This window comes from Triticum urartu, chromosome 1A, assembly GCF_056163025.1.
Source record: "Triticum urartu cultivar PI428250 chromosome 1A, HENAU_Tu73, whole genome shotgun sequence".
Lineage (NCBI taxonomy): Eukaryota > Viridiplantae > Streptophyta > Magnoliopsida > Poales > Poaceae > Triticum > Triticum urartu.
This window is the reverse complement of record NC_141873.1, coordinates 211,373,287-211,387,828: the sequence shown is the minus strand read 5'-3', so window position 1 is coordinate 211,387,828 and position 14,542 is coordinate 211,373,287. Positions and strand designations below refer to the sequence as shown.

The following is a 14,542-nucleotide window of genomic DNA, read 5'->3' as shown; positions in this document are numbered from 1 at the left end:
TAACTTATCATCTTGTTTATGTTAAAGTTATCGGGGCATGTTTCAACTACTTTTTTGCCCGAGTGATTTGCAAGTAAATTTATCGTGTCTGCAATACCACCATCCACCATCCATGCCGTGCCTGGACCGGGTGAGGTCCACATGCTGACGTGGCATGGCTTTCTTATAAACGGAACTTTGCGGGTCTTGCCGGGCCAGGCTTATTTAGGCGTTTTGTTGTGTCGTGGTGCTTGTACATGAGTTATGAGCTGTGTTGTGCATATATTATCATACTATTGACACAAAAGTTATAAAGTTATTGGGTGTGTTCATCGAGTCAAAAATGTTACCGTGCCTTGTATGTGAGTTATCACCTTCATTGGGTGTATATTATCATGCTACTTACACACAAGTTATCGGGATATATTTCTCAACAATCTTTTTTCCAATCAAAAAAGCTACTGGGGTATTTGTGCACGAGTTATCATTTCTGTTGTATGTACATTATCATGTTATTTAAATACAAATTATCGGTGTGTGCATTTCAACAAAAAAATCATCGGCTAAAAGTTATCGTGGTGTTTGTTCCTAAGTTATCAGGTATGGCTGAGTATATTATCATGCGATTTACACAGAAGTTACCCTAGACTATTGTTTTTAACAACTATTTTTCTGGGTCAAACTTACCATGGTGTTTGTACATGAGTTATCAACTCTGCGATGCATAAGTTATCAGGCTAGTTACACGAAAGTTACCGGGATGTTTTCAACAACTTTTTACCTCCAAATCAAAAGTTACCACGGTGTTTGTGCAAATAGTTATCAGCTTCGTTATGCGTAAATTACCATAACATTTACATAGAAATTATCAGGGATGTTTTCAACAACTTCTTTTCCCTCGGGTCAAAGTTACCAACAATTTTTTTGTATGCATGCTTAATTCCATAATTTATAATGTAGTAGAGGGGGCCAACGAATGATAAAGGAACAATTTTTCTTTCGCTGCCATGAGATTTAAAAAAGGTCACATAGATATTTTCAATGACAGGACAATAAAATGGTATTAGGTGAGGAGTTGGTCATTGGCATCATTCATAAACCAACAAAGCACCGGGTTCGATCCTTGGTGGGCCCAATAATTTTTTACTCCTTTGTATTGAGCAATGACCAGCACGAAAAAAAACAGCGGAGAGAGAAAATTAGGCTGTTACCTATTCGGTGAGGGAGAAAAGTCCGGGAAGAAAAAAAAGCGGAGGGAGCGATTTATTTGGTGAGGGAGAAAACCGCGGAAGGAAATTAGGCAGTTACCTATTCGGTGAGGGAGAAAATTGCTGGAGGTTCCCATCGCTCCATGCTGATCGTGCCGTAAAAAAGTCGTTCGGATCTTTTGTCAATTTCCGAACGTTCGGAATTTACAAAAACCGTTTATTGAATATCGGCCCGAGTCCCGACTGCGCATTTCCCGGTATCCTCGATTCTCGCACCCCCGCCGCTCCGCCCACAAAGCCCCGCGAAATCCCCCATCCCACACGCGCGCCGCTCGGCTCTCCCGCGGAAACCCCTAACTTTTCCCGCCGCCCGCGTCTGCCCACATTTCGCCGAGCACCTCGCCCGCACCACCATCCCTCTCTCCCCCCGGCGGCATTGGGGGCGGCATGGACAGCGAAGACTGCTTGCCGGAGGGGGGAAAGCTCCCGGAGCTCAAGCTAGGTGCGTGCGCTCTCGTTCTTTGTTTGTCTCGTATGTTCTTTGTGCATTAGGTTTTGACTTCCTTTTTTTTTTTCTGATCGATTCCGTTTCCGTGATTGGATAGATGCGAGGCAAGCCCAGGGTTTCATCTCCTTCTTCAAGAAGTTGCCGAAGGTAAGACTCTTCCAGCCCGACCCCTGGATTTCTAGTGAATATGCTGGGTGACATTTTTCTGCATTAGGTAACTTCATTTTTTTTTTGAGTTGGAGGTAACATTATCTTCTTGATACTGCAGGATCCTCGGGCCATTCGTTTCTTTGATCGCCGGGTAAGTACTTTCGCATTAATGTTTGTTACAGTTTTCTTGTATGTGTAGATGTGCTCCAGTATTTATTTCTTGATGTTCAGTTTCACAAACATGATAGGAAAATAGTTGAAATTTCATTTTACTCTCTTTACATCATATGAGAATATCTACTACGGATGGTCGCCATATAAGGCTGTTAGTGTTATTCTAATTTGTTGGATATTTTAGGTATCATGTGAGTGAGATAATGTACGTATCTATCATGCAATTTGAGACTTTCCTTGACCAAAGTTTGTGAACCATAATAGTTCCTAAAAAGAAAAAGTTTCAGTCCCATGCTCTGTTGCTGCGTTATGAAAAACTTCCATTCACTAGGAGAGTGCACCTCTAACTGATGTTGCAGACTTAGTCTCTGTTTGGCATCTTAGCACAATATGCACACTTTGCGGGGCTTGATATTTCATGAATAATGATTCTAGTAGGATATCGTTTTGAATTTGTTGGAATGCAATCTAAATGGTTGAATATGCAGAAATGTTTCATCATATGAGTACTAGTAGAATGCAGTAATGCTAGAGAGAGTTATAAGAATGTCTCCCACTTCTACCTTTTTGTGCATTTAGGCAGTTCATGCAAACATATGCATCTTTCTTCATAAGTAATTTAATCAAGACATATGTTATAGATTTTATTGACACACTTCTTATGCGTTCCTACATCAAAAGAAGGCTGTCTTTATCGTGTAGAAGTTACAACTCTTGAGATGCACCTGCCCACACAGAGCTAAATCTTAGCTGATTGCTCTTCAGATTACTTGAACTAATTATTTGTATACATCAAATTCCTGGGAATATTGTAAACTAAAGCTTAAACGTTCTGCCAGGATTATTACACTGCTCATGGTGAGAATGCAACCTTTATTGCAAAGACATACTATCACACAATGACTGCCTTAAGGCAGCTGGGCGGTAACTCTGATGGAATCTCAAGTGTCAGTGTTAGCAGGGCTATGTTTGAGACCATTGCACGCAACCTTTTGTTAGATAGGACGGACCATACACTGGAGCTCTATGAGGGAAGTGGGTCAAGTTGGAGGTTAACAAAATCTGGAACACCTGGAAACATAGGCAGTTTTGAAGATATTCTGTTTGCAAACAATGACATGCAATATTCCCCGGTTACTGTTGCATTGTTTCCTGTCTTCCGTGAAGGTCAGCTATATGTAGCGCTTAGTTTTGTGGATATGACGAACCGGAAGCTTGGGTTGGCTGAGTTCCCTGAAGATAGTCGATTTACAAATGTGGAATCAGCCCTTGTTGCATTAGGTTGCAAGGAGTGTCTTCTTCCAGCAGATTTTGAGAAATCAATAGATTTGCAGCCTCTTCAGGATGCTATTAGCAATTGCAGCATTCTACTGACTGAAAGAAAGAAGGCTGAATTTAAATCTAGAGATCTTGTGCAGGATCTTGGTAGAATAATCAGGGGTTCTGTCGAGCCAGTTCGTGATCTCCTATCTCAGTTTGACTATGCTTTGGGTACCCTTGGAGCTCTAGTATCATATGCTGAGTTGCTAGCAGATGACACTAATTATGGAAATTACACGATTGAGAAATTCAATTTGGACTGCTACATGCGACTTGATTCTGCCGCGGTGCGAGCATTGAATATTGTTGAAGGAAAAACTGATGTAAACAAGAATTTTAGTTTGTTTGGTTTGATGAACAGAACCTGCACTGCTGGGATGGGAAAGCGACTGCTTAACAAATGGCTGAAACAACCTTTGATAGATGTAAACGAAATCAATAACAGATTAGATATGGTTCAGGCTTTCGCAGAAGATCCGGAGCTTCGTCAGGGTCTTAGGCAACAACTTAAAAGGATATCTGATATTGATCGCCTAACACATGCTCTCCGTAAGAAATCAGCCAACCTGCAGCCTGTTGTTAAGCTCTACCAGGTTTTTGCTTCTACCTGCTGTTTCTTTCTTGCAAATATGGTTGTTTGGCTAAAATGTGTATGCAGATAAATTTATGACACTGTTATATTGGCTTCTTAACTGTTAGTATATGGTTCAGATAACATATTTTGAGTGAATGAATTGGGCCTTTTTTGTGCTTGTGTTGCTGCATCTTTGTGGACGGCTAAAGCGTGCGGAAAATGTCAAGAGAGGGAGGGGTAGACCTAATTTGACATGGGAGGAGTCCGTTAAGAGAGACTTGAAGGATTGGAGTATCACCAAGTGGTTGTTTGGATACAGGGAATTTTGATGTGAGATTTTAGAAAACGAGTTTTTGGAGGATTTTTAGGAAAACCAGTTTTGGTTAGTTATTCTGTTAAGGTAAGTATACCCAATACCTTGTTTGGATGGGAAAATTAGAAAAACACGATTTTGAGTTCTTCCCAAACAATTCATGGAGGTGCGGTGCTTCGGCTTGCTCTTGGCACCTACACGCACAGCGGCGGACAACCACACCGTAAACTGCTCTCTCGCGAGGGTGTGCGGCCATCGCCGAGGCCGCCAGGGTGGTCGCGCTGCTCGCCTGATCGTGCTCGGCTTCGTTCGCCGGTGTCATGCATGTTAGCTCAGGTTCCCATCAAAGAAGCACGTACATGCAGCTAACATACGGCAAGACACGAGTACACGACGTAAAGCACCTTGATTGATTCTCAAGCCGGGCATGCATGTAGCATCTAGCTAGCTGCTGGATCGATTGGCCGGTAACAGCAGAGCACAACACACATACTAGGGAGGCGTGACGACGACGTAGAAGCTGACGACGACGGTGGCTGTGAAGTGTGAAGCGGCCGATGGACACGACGGCAGCCGGCCCAAGTCTACATCCGCCATGGAGGCGCTGGTCTAGGTGGAGCATCACAACCTGCATGCTCCGGCTGCCTGGCCGAGATCGGCAACGACGTCTTTTGGCTTTGTCAAGCTGCTGTCGCGGCCGGCGGAGTTTACCATGATCAGCGCGTCGGACTTCGCTGATCTCCTGATGCATATAGAGAACGCGTTTGTATAAAAACGTCTATTAGTCGTTTTTGTATAAACTGGTTTTTTGGGTTTTTTGGAAAACTCAGTTTAGTATATCCACGAGTTAGTTAGATGATCCAAACAATGTTTTAGGTTGTTACACCAGAAATCGGGTTTAAGGAAAACTAGTTTCCTATAATCTAGGTATCCAAACAACCCCCAAAGAACTAGCTATGGACAGGGGTGCGTGGAAGCTTGCTATCCATGTGCCAGAGCCATGAGTTGGTCGCGAGATGTTATGGGTTTCACCTCTAGCCTACCCCAACTTGTTTGGGACTAAAGGCTTTGTTGTTGTTGTTGTTGTTGTTGTTGTTGTTGCTGCTGCTGCTGCATCTTTGCACAGAATGTTGTAGCACATATCAAATTGAAAGCTATTTATATACTTACTAAACATGAGGGGTATATCTGTATGTGATGATTCTAGTAAAATACAACCCCCTTAACACATATCAAATTGAAAGCTATTTATATACTTACATAGACATGTGTCTTTTGCCATTATTTTCCGTTTTGAATCTTCTTGCTCAAGTAAAATTTCACCATTTTTTAATCAATGTTTTTGCAGTCCTGCTCTAGAATCCCATACATCAAGGGTGTTCTTCAGCAATACAATGGCCAATTTTCTACATCTGTAATGACAAGGTTCCTTAGCTCTTTAGAAGAGTGGCTGACAGAGAATCGATATGGTAGGTTTGCTAATCTTGTTGAGACAGCCATTGACCTCGGTCAAGTAGACAATGGCGAGTACAGGATATCTCCCCTATATTCTTCTGATTTGGCTGTGCTGAAGGATGAGCTTTCTGAAGTCGAAAATCACATAAACAATTTGCACATGCATACAGCCACTGATCTGGATCTTTCTGTTGATAAGCAATTGAAGCTAGAAAAAGGCCCATTTGGACATGTGTTCAGAATCTCAAAGAAAGATGAACAGAAAGTCAGGAAAAAGCTCACGACCAATTACATTATCATAGAAACTCGTAAAGATGGTGTGAAGTTTACAAGCGCCAAGCTTAAAAAGCTAGGTGACCAATACCAGTCACTGCTTGGTGATTACACAAGTTGCCAGAAAAAGATTGTTGATAATGTAGTGCAAGTTTCATGCACCTTCTCAGAGGTACATTTAGATAAAATGATTTGTAGTTACCTTTTTTTTGTCATTTGTGACTAACAGATCTTAAATTCTTGATGTAGGTATTTGAGAATTTTGCTGCAATTATATCCGAGTTGGATGTTTTACAGAGTTTTGCTGATTTGGCAATAAGTTGCCCAGTTCCTTATGTAAGACCAGACATCACAACATCGGTAAGAAATATTAGCTAATACCCTCGAAAAGAAGCAATTCCACTTTTAGTTTTGTGGCTGAAGTTCTAATCCTGCGAATTTAATACAGGAGGAAGGAGATATTATTCTACAAGGTAGTCGGCATCCTTGTGTGGAGGCCCAAGATGGTGTTAACTTCATACCAAATGATTGCACTTTGGTAAGTATATCATGATCTTGTTTACACGGAAGCACTTAGTCACCAAGATTCGTGCTGCTTTTCCCTGAAAAAAAGGCTTGTGACGCTTCAAATTCTTCTAAATAGGTGAGGGGAAAAAGTTGGTTTCAAATCATCACTGGGCCAAACATGGGTGGAAAATCCACTTTTATACGTCAGGTAAGATCTGCACGTTTATAATATCATCAATGGCAGTTTGGCATTTGTTTGACTTGTTTCATGAAATTAAGTTTTTTCTATTATTTACTGAAAATATGTGTATGGTACTTTGGATTGATCAATAAGTTTATTGGCATGGACAGTATGGTGTGCAATGCATAGTAGTAATTAGGAGCGGCTGCATTGCGTGCTGATATAAGCACATAATACTTGAAACAGTAATGTATGCAACTATGAAATGCAGCTTCAAAAAATTATTTGATCAGTGTTTACAAATTACAAAATTAGTGAAGCTTAATAGCTGGCCAACGAAGGTTTTGCTGGGGTTGTTTGCAAATCAACTGTAGTCAACATATTGAGAGGTCTGTCCTTAAGCTTCTAATCAGTGTTGGGCGGTCGTGCCAGCAAGGTCTTTATATGTGGTCCCCACAAGACAGCTTGTGGAAGTGTCGTGTCGCAGAGGGGTGTTATTTTATGGTGTGGGTTGCTGCCTGCCTATTTCACGTCAGAGGAGACGGAAAGATAGGAGCGCTTTCCTGTTAATTACCAGTTACATGCGCTTTAAGCCAGTTAGTAGGATAAAGTAAGATCACCTTAGATAAAAAATGGCGGGATTTGTGTTGTTAGACCCTCTCTCTCTATACCTCATGGAGATGCATTAAGCAAGAAAAAAGAAGAGTTAACCCCCTCTACCTTGCCTCCTTACCGGTAGGTTCTCACTCTGTCCCTACACCTCCTAGATCCATATCAGGTGTAGTTTTAGCAACCTAAGGATCCATCTATAACAAATATCGATTTGTATTTTCATCGAGTCAAGGCAAACAAAAATACCAAATCGACTCAGGTGGCTGCTGTACCTACAAATCATAGTAAAACCAAAGAAATTTGGAACTGTGGACCTTCTTTCTTGTTTTCCCCCTCAATTCTCTTCTATTTATTTTATGCATAACCAGTGGCAGAGCCAGAAAATATGTATGAGGGGGGCCAAGTGCTGCTAAAACAGGTTAGGGAGGGCCAAGCTGTTGGAAAATGGATTTTTAGTAGCAAATAATGACCAATTCTGCCACTGTTCATATCAAATTAGCAAGAAATGGCTGATGTTAGGGGGGCCAGGGCCCCTGCTGGTCCCCCCCCCCTCTCTGTCTCTGCCACTGTGCAAAGCCTTTTGCTATGAATGTGATGCCTGTAGTTTTTCATTTCATAAACTTATCTGAAGCCCTTTTTGTTTTGGAACCAGGTTGGCGTAAATGTCTTGATGGCACAAGTTGGTTCCTTTGTTCCTTGTGATCAGGCAAGCATTAGTGTGAGAGATTGTATTTTTGCTCGTGTTGGTGCTGGTGATTGCCAAGTAAGTTGGTTCAGTCGTTGAGCTCTTTTGTTCTTGAATTTATTGAAAATGCTTTTGGTTGTAAGTTTGTTGTAAGCTTCTGCTAGAATCACATGAACTACAACATATAATTTGCTCTTCTAAATGGTGGTACAAGCACACGTACTGGAATTAAAAACATGAAGTAGTCGAGTCACCTTTGCAATGCCGATTAAGGCTTCTTGGAAGAAGATAGAAACCATTTTAATTCCTTGTTTAGTGGAAATCATTAATTCTTAAAAGCTTGAGGTCCATGCTTTTTAACTCTCTCCTCACATAAAAAAAACTGGTTCCAATTCCTCATATAGAAAGATCACATCCAAAGAATTTGACACACGCTAATAACATTCACTGTTCTACTTGTTTTTCTCAAACACGCCCCCAAATGCGTGACATTTTGTATTAAAAGAACACCAAGATGGTGTAAGAGTTTACAAAGGTAAACCTGGCAAAAGGAAAGAAGAAAAATAGGCTAGCAAAAACCTAAAACACCAAGAAACGAAATCGAACAAATAGCCAAAACCTTAACAGCTACCATCCTACTGCTGCGGGTCAGGAGGCCAAACATGCACCAGCGGTCTCAAAGCCCTGGACGTTCTACCTTTCGCATACCATTAGTGCCTTTTGTTTTTTCTTTATATTGAGCACATGAAAAAACCCACAACCTTGGCTTACGTGATTGAACTAGACATCCATACCTAATCAGTAATCAAAGCTGGCTGACTGCTGTGTGCGTACTTCCATCAAACACTCTCATTGAACGTTCTAGGATCCCAGGTTGCCACCCACCACATCCTAGGTTTTGACACCACTTTCCGACCGATGCCTAGGTTTGGGCTGAATGGGCAAAAAAAAAAGAGTGCACATCTGTGGGCAAAAAAAAGATTGTACCAAGGCTAGGTTTGAACAGCAGGAGAATATGACTGAGCTGTGACTCCTTGGAACGACAAGCGATGTGCTACCAGAGACCCCACAACAGCATGACCATCCACTCGTCCCGAATAGGCTGGTTGCCCAGCGTGACGAGGGCGCCAACGCCCTACAACAACCCATCTGACCCGGACCCGCACGGCCTGAGGCCCGGCAGCATGTGGCATTGCCTGTCACAATCTATGATCGACTTGGACATCGACCAGATGCGTGGGATACCATTCAAGCCCTCCGACACATGCTAGCGCGTGTGAATCGCACACGGAACAGCCTCTATATCCTCAACCTTGATCAATCTCAATCGGAGTGTTGGCTCGCCAAGAGTGATGATGATTTGTGGTTATGGCATGCTAGATTTGGACACGTTAACTTCTACGCCTTAAAGAAGATGTCGAAGATGGAGATGGTATCCGGATGCCATTTATCAACCATGTTGACGGGTGCTTGGTTAGAAAACAGCACCGCAGGCCGTTCCCTGCTCAGTCTACCTATCGTGCAAGTGATGCACTCGAGCTGCTCCATGGTGATCTATGTGGCCCTATCACCCCAGCAACTCACGCAGGAAAGAAGTACTTCCTTGTGGTAGATGACTACTCGAGATACATGTGGGTCGTTCTGCTACGATCTAAAGATGAGGCGTTTGAAGTGTTCGAGAAGCTGAAGGCTGCAACGGAGATGGAACACAAGCTGAAGGTTCACGCTCTACGGACAGATTGCGGCAGGGAGTTTATGTCAAATGAGTTCAACGACTACTGCGAGAAGATTGGCATGAAAAGGTTCCTCACGACACCTTATACGCCGCAACAGAATGGGGTTGTTGAAAGGCATCGAATCGTCGTTGACATGGTGAGGAGTTTACTCAAGAGCAAGAACTTGCCGGCTACTTTTTGGGGAGACGCTGTCTCGACGGCGGTCTATCTTCTCAACCGGGCTCCAACGAAGGCGGTGATCGGCAAGACTCCGTATGAAGCAATTTACGGACGGAAGCCGAATGTGTCTCATCTATGGACATTCGGCTGCGTGGCGCATGCGAAGACGGCGGAGCCGCATCTCTCAAAGCTTGCCGATCGTAGCACCAAGATGGTGTTTATCGGTACGAGAGGAGTTCCGGCACCAAGGTATACCGCTTCTACGAACCATGAACCAAGCGTCTACAGATTTCACCCAACGTTGTGTTTGAAGAAAACCAAGCGTCGAATTGGAGCGCAGCAGCCGACGATGCTCCAAACGGTAACATATTCACAGTTGAATTTCCAACTGATGATGATGCAATGCAGGGGAGGACGTCCAGGTGGTTGGCAAGACGCCCAACCAAGGTGACCACGACAGAAGTGATCACCATGGTGCCGACCCGAGACCCGTCGCTACCCCAACCAATGAGACAAGTGGAAAGGCCTCGCCTTTCACACCCTTGGGCGGCTCCCAGCGCCGAGACCCAAAAGGTCAGCCAAAATTGGCCTCCATCGACCCGTCCTGCTGCACCGGGTGCTAGGCGAGCTCGGTCCAGACGCCGGGCGCGAGACGAGCTCGGACCTGCTGCCGGGCGCGCGACGAGCTTGGTCCTGCTGCCGGGCGTGAGACGAGCTCTGCCCCGCAGCCATGGGCGCGAGACGAGCAATGGACCGCAGCTGGGAGCGGTCCAGCCCTTCGACGAGGGTAGAGCCCGGACGACGAGAAGAGGAATCGAGGGCCGATACAGGCCGCTCACCGACGGCCGACGCCGAAATTGAGGGCAGAGAGGGGTGGAGCCTGTGCCGTGCTTCTGTCAAACTTTATTCTAGTGGTGGGTATGTTTTAGGTCGAATCTTGCTGTTACCTTTGAACAGGTTTCGGTCTATGTTATTTTGTTTAATCTTGAAGTTTGAAAATATTGTCTGCTTCATTCAGGATGTCCTCACAGAAAAAAAAAACGAACAAAAGAGTCAGGATCTTCTTAGTTTCCAGCTCCATAAGGGAGAGGGGAGGGCCAGGAAGGCGAGACACTTTACGGCCACATAAATGACAGTAACCTAGTAGTGCAGGGGAGAGGGGAAATTCATATGTGAAGCTGTCAATGACTAATATTTTATATGTTACTCCCTACGTCCCATAATATAAAAACGTTTTTTCAAGCTAGCTTGAAAAAACGTTCTTATATTATGGGGTGGAGGGAGTACCTGTTTAAATTTAACCAATAACTGGTGCTCGGGATATTTTAGGTCAAAACTTGCTGTTACTTTTGAACAGGCTTTCATCTATGTAGATCTGCAAAACCTTCCAAGTTCTAAATATTTTGCTTCACATTTTGGTTGGCAGCTCCGTGGTGTTTCAACCTTTATGCAAGAGATGCTTGAAACAGCATCCATTTTGAAAGGTGCATCTGAGAAATCTCTCATAATTATCGATGAGTTGGGACGAGGAACTTCCACATATGATGGATTTGGTTTGTCTTGCAACCCTTTCTAGATTTGTCTTCCCACTTCTTTTTTATCATGTTTGGACCTAAGACAGATTAGATGAGCATATCCAGTTTGTTAATCTCTGTTTCCTAATACAGTTTTTCAATATTAACTTGAATGCAACTTGCTTTGAACTAAATATTTTATATTACATATATATTTCCTACCACAGTTCTGCAAATGTTAACTTCTAAAATGATATTTACTGCAAGTTGATTTGAACTAAGCATTCTACATGAGGATTGTTCATTCCTGGCATTTCACTTACACTCTGTAATTGGTTAGATGCGTTGGTCCAAAATTCCACGCCTTAATTCTAGCATATAGTACTACTACTGCAGTATGCCAAAATTATAGGCAACTTGAAGATACAACTTTATTTAATGTAACTTGAAGATCTAACTCATATTTTGGGTTGTTACATTCTACTTACGATCAGGTCTTGCATGGGCTATCTGTGAGCATCTTGTGGAAGTGACTAGGGCGCCTACATTGTTTGCAACTCATTTTCATGAATTAACTGCATTAGCAAATAAAAATGGTGATCAGCACCAACATGTTCCAGATTTGGGAATTGCAAATTATCATGTGGGTGCACATATAGACCCATCAAGTCGGAAGTTGACTATGCTTTATAAGGTACCCTGTGATGTGAAATTCCGAAACACATTCTGAAATCCTTCTAATGGCTTATTGTGTTGTCTATAATTCTGTCTTATTATAGTTTTTTCTAGAATCGCTTGATAGCTGCTAATGAGTTTCAGTGTTTTAGATGCTTGATGCCATTAATTGCTTGAACTTCTCTGTCATATAGTCTTCCAAGGGAATTAGATAATTGCCTGTGTGTTGCAATGGAGGCACAGATATTTTGTACGCATTGATTGACCAGTCATTTTATTGTTAATGCGATTACGCACCAAAAATGGCAATTGAATCAGTACTTATTGACTTGCCAAAGAAAACATGATTTTATTTGTAAGCCAATAAGATGTGGGCCAGTTGAGGCGAGCCTCAGGGAAAACCGGTGCGAAAAATTGATAAAACCGGAAACGGAGGTGGGGGTTAGGATGGAGGGCGAAAGAAAAGGATGGACGACAAAACCTTACATATTTTTTTAAGTAGGAGGATTCTTTGTCTCAGATAACTGAGCAGGAAAAGGGAGAAAAGTTACATTACCATTCTGGCATCTCTAATAGGCAACTTGATAATTTCCTGTCTTTCCTCCTCTCTAGGTCTTCATCATGATAATGTCCCTATTTTCCAGTGGTAGTTGTGTCCAAAAGGTGGGTAATGAGTCTTTTCTCATATATTTGAAATTGAACAAGCTTCTTGGCCTCTGTATGAAAAAGAAGAGAATAGCTAAAGACCTGCCAACATTATCAGGAGTTACATCCATGCTCGTGTCTTTTTATTTGTAGTTGCAAGTCGTAAATTTCTTCAAATAATACAAATGGATCCTTGTTGTTAGATGAAGCCCTATTAAATTCTGTACTCCCTCCGATCCAAATTAATTGTCGCAGCTCTAGTACAACTTTGTACTAAAGTTGTACTAGAGCTGCGACAGTTAATTTGGATCGGAGGGAGTAATGTTGTTAGAATGGACATGGTTGTATTACCTATATATTAGAGTGAAAAGAAGAGGAATTCAACATTTGCATGCAGTGTGGTAAATGCATTTTCCATTTGCAGGTTGAACCTGGTTCCTGCGACCAAAGTTTTGGTATCCATGTTGCGGAATTTGCTAATTTTCCAGAAGCTGTCATTGCTCTTGCAAAAAGCAAAGCTGAAGAGTTAGAAGACTTTACCAGTGCACCTAACTTGAGTGGTGAACCCAGTGACGAGGTATCTCCAACTAAAAGTCAAGATAAATCTTGTCTTTTTAATATCAACAACTAAAATGCACATTCTCTTTTGCTCCCTTCCCATTCCTTTCATGATCGTTCTTATTAGGTCAAGGCAAAAAAAAGGGCGCATTTCTTGTGATTAGGAATTCCTTGAAAGCAGTGGATTGAGCAGTGTTGTAATGGTATATCTGAAACTAGTACCCTCTTCCTGATTGCAGGTTGGATCGAAACGCAAGAGGGTGTTTAGCCCAGATGATGTGACGAGGGGAGCTGCTCGGGCTCGCCTTTTGTTGGAGGATTTTTCTGCATTGCCTCTAGATGAGGTGGATGGGAGCAAGGCTACGGAGATGGTGGCCAAACTGAAATCAGACTTCGAGAAAGATGCAGCCAGTAATCCCTGGCTGCAGCAGTTCCTCTGAGTGGAATGGATCTCTGACCCTTTTGTTACTGCACGTCAACTTGGGAGGATCCTTTCCTTTTGTTAGTGCAAGTAAACAGAAACGATGCTGTACATATCCTCTACTAAATTCTTGATCGTCTGCTACTACTGTATTCCATTTTACTCGTCATTGGGGCACTCGTCTAGCATGGATTGGGCGGCTTATTACAACGCGCTGGACTTGTGGACTCGTCTAGCGTGGGCAGCCTACAGCTCTGGTTCGGCTCGTCGTCCTGACAGATGGACCGCTTTGCCATCACCGCGTCGTTAGCCACTCCGCCGTTTACTTCTACGCTGACAATAAACAGGGGACCCTGAACCCCGCGTCCCTCCTTCGAGGCGGCTGGCAAGCGGTGTGGTGCTTTGCCGTTGGATTTCTTGGTGGTGTGGTGTGGCGAGGCTTCGGCAGTAGCTCAGCTCTTTGGTGGCGGTGGTGGTGCGTGCTCCGTCCGATGGTACTGCCTTGGTGGCAGCGGTGGCCTGGGTCGTGGTCTTGCCCGATCTTGATCTGGCCGCAGGGTCTTCGACCGTGGCTGCTGACAGGCTAGGTGACGCTGGGCTTCAGCGGCTACTGAGCACCATGGTGGTGTTGGTGGTTGTCGTGGTGGCTCAGTGTGGTGGTTTTGGCCGTGCCTGACAGTGGTGAAGTGTGGCGTTGAAACTTCTCCGGCGAAGTGCCGCGGTGGCAGCGGAGGAAGCAAACTTGGTTGGTGTGCCCATTCTGCCGGGTAGAGTCGCGGGTGGGCAACAATTCGGATGAAAGTCTTGCTTGTCTTCGGTCGGTGCCAGCGGCAACGATGCCCATGGGTGCCGTTCCTCTTCTTGGAGGAGTCTCTATGGTGGGTCGGCACTTTGC

The 14,542-nt window shown here is 43.6% G+C and overlaps 1 protein-coding gene across 2 annotated transcripts; it reads left to right on the top strand.

Moving 5' to 3' along the window:
• The first annotated feature begins 1,246 nt into the window (after window positions 1-1,246).
• MSH2 (MUTS homolog 2) lies at window positions 1,247-13,816 on the top strand. Of its 2 annotated transcripts, XM_048715442.2 has the most exons (14): window positions 1,247-1,689; window positions 1,793-1,842; window positions 1,964-1,996; window positions 2,859-3,932; window positions 5,575-6,126; window positions 6,204-6,314; window positions 6,403-6,492; window positions 6,598-6,669; window positions 7,907-8,017; window positions 11,261-11,387; window positions 11,843-12,042; window positions 12,636-12,686; window positions 13,093-13,245; window positions 13,466-13,816. In XM_048715442.2, the coding sequence occupies exons 1-14, from the start codon at window positions 1,635-1,637 to the stop codon at window positions 13,664-13,666; spliced, it is 2,880 nt and encodes a 959-aa protein (XP_048571399.1). In that variant the 5' UTR covers window positions 1,247-1,634; the 3' UTR covers window positions 13,667-13,816. The 2 variants fall into 2 exon arrangements, with proteins under 2 accessions (XP_048571399.1, XP_048571409.1); XM_048715452.2 differs by lacking the exon at window positions 12,636-12,686 and having other exon boundaries at window positions 1,257-1,689.
• Window positions 13,817-14,542: the final 726 nt, after the last annotated feature.

Bases quoted from the DNA above. Each gene is read 5' to 3' on its own strand.
- MSH2 (XM_048715442.2), top strand. From the start codon at position 1,635: ATGGACAGCGAAGACTGCTTGCCGGAGGGGGGAAAGCTCCCGGAGCTC. The intron at 3,933-5,574 runs GTTTTTGCTTCT...ATGTTTTTGCAG, and splicing joins CTGTTGTTAAGCTCTACCAG to TCCTGCTCTAGAATCCCATA. The intron at 12,043-12,635 runs GTACCCTGTGAT...CCTCCTCTCTAG, and splicing joins AGTTGACTATGCTTTATAAG to GTCTTCATCATGATAATGTC.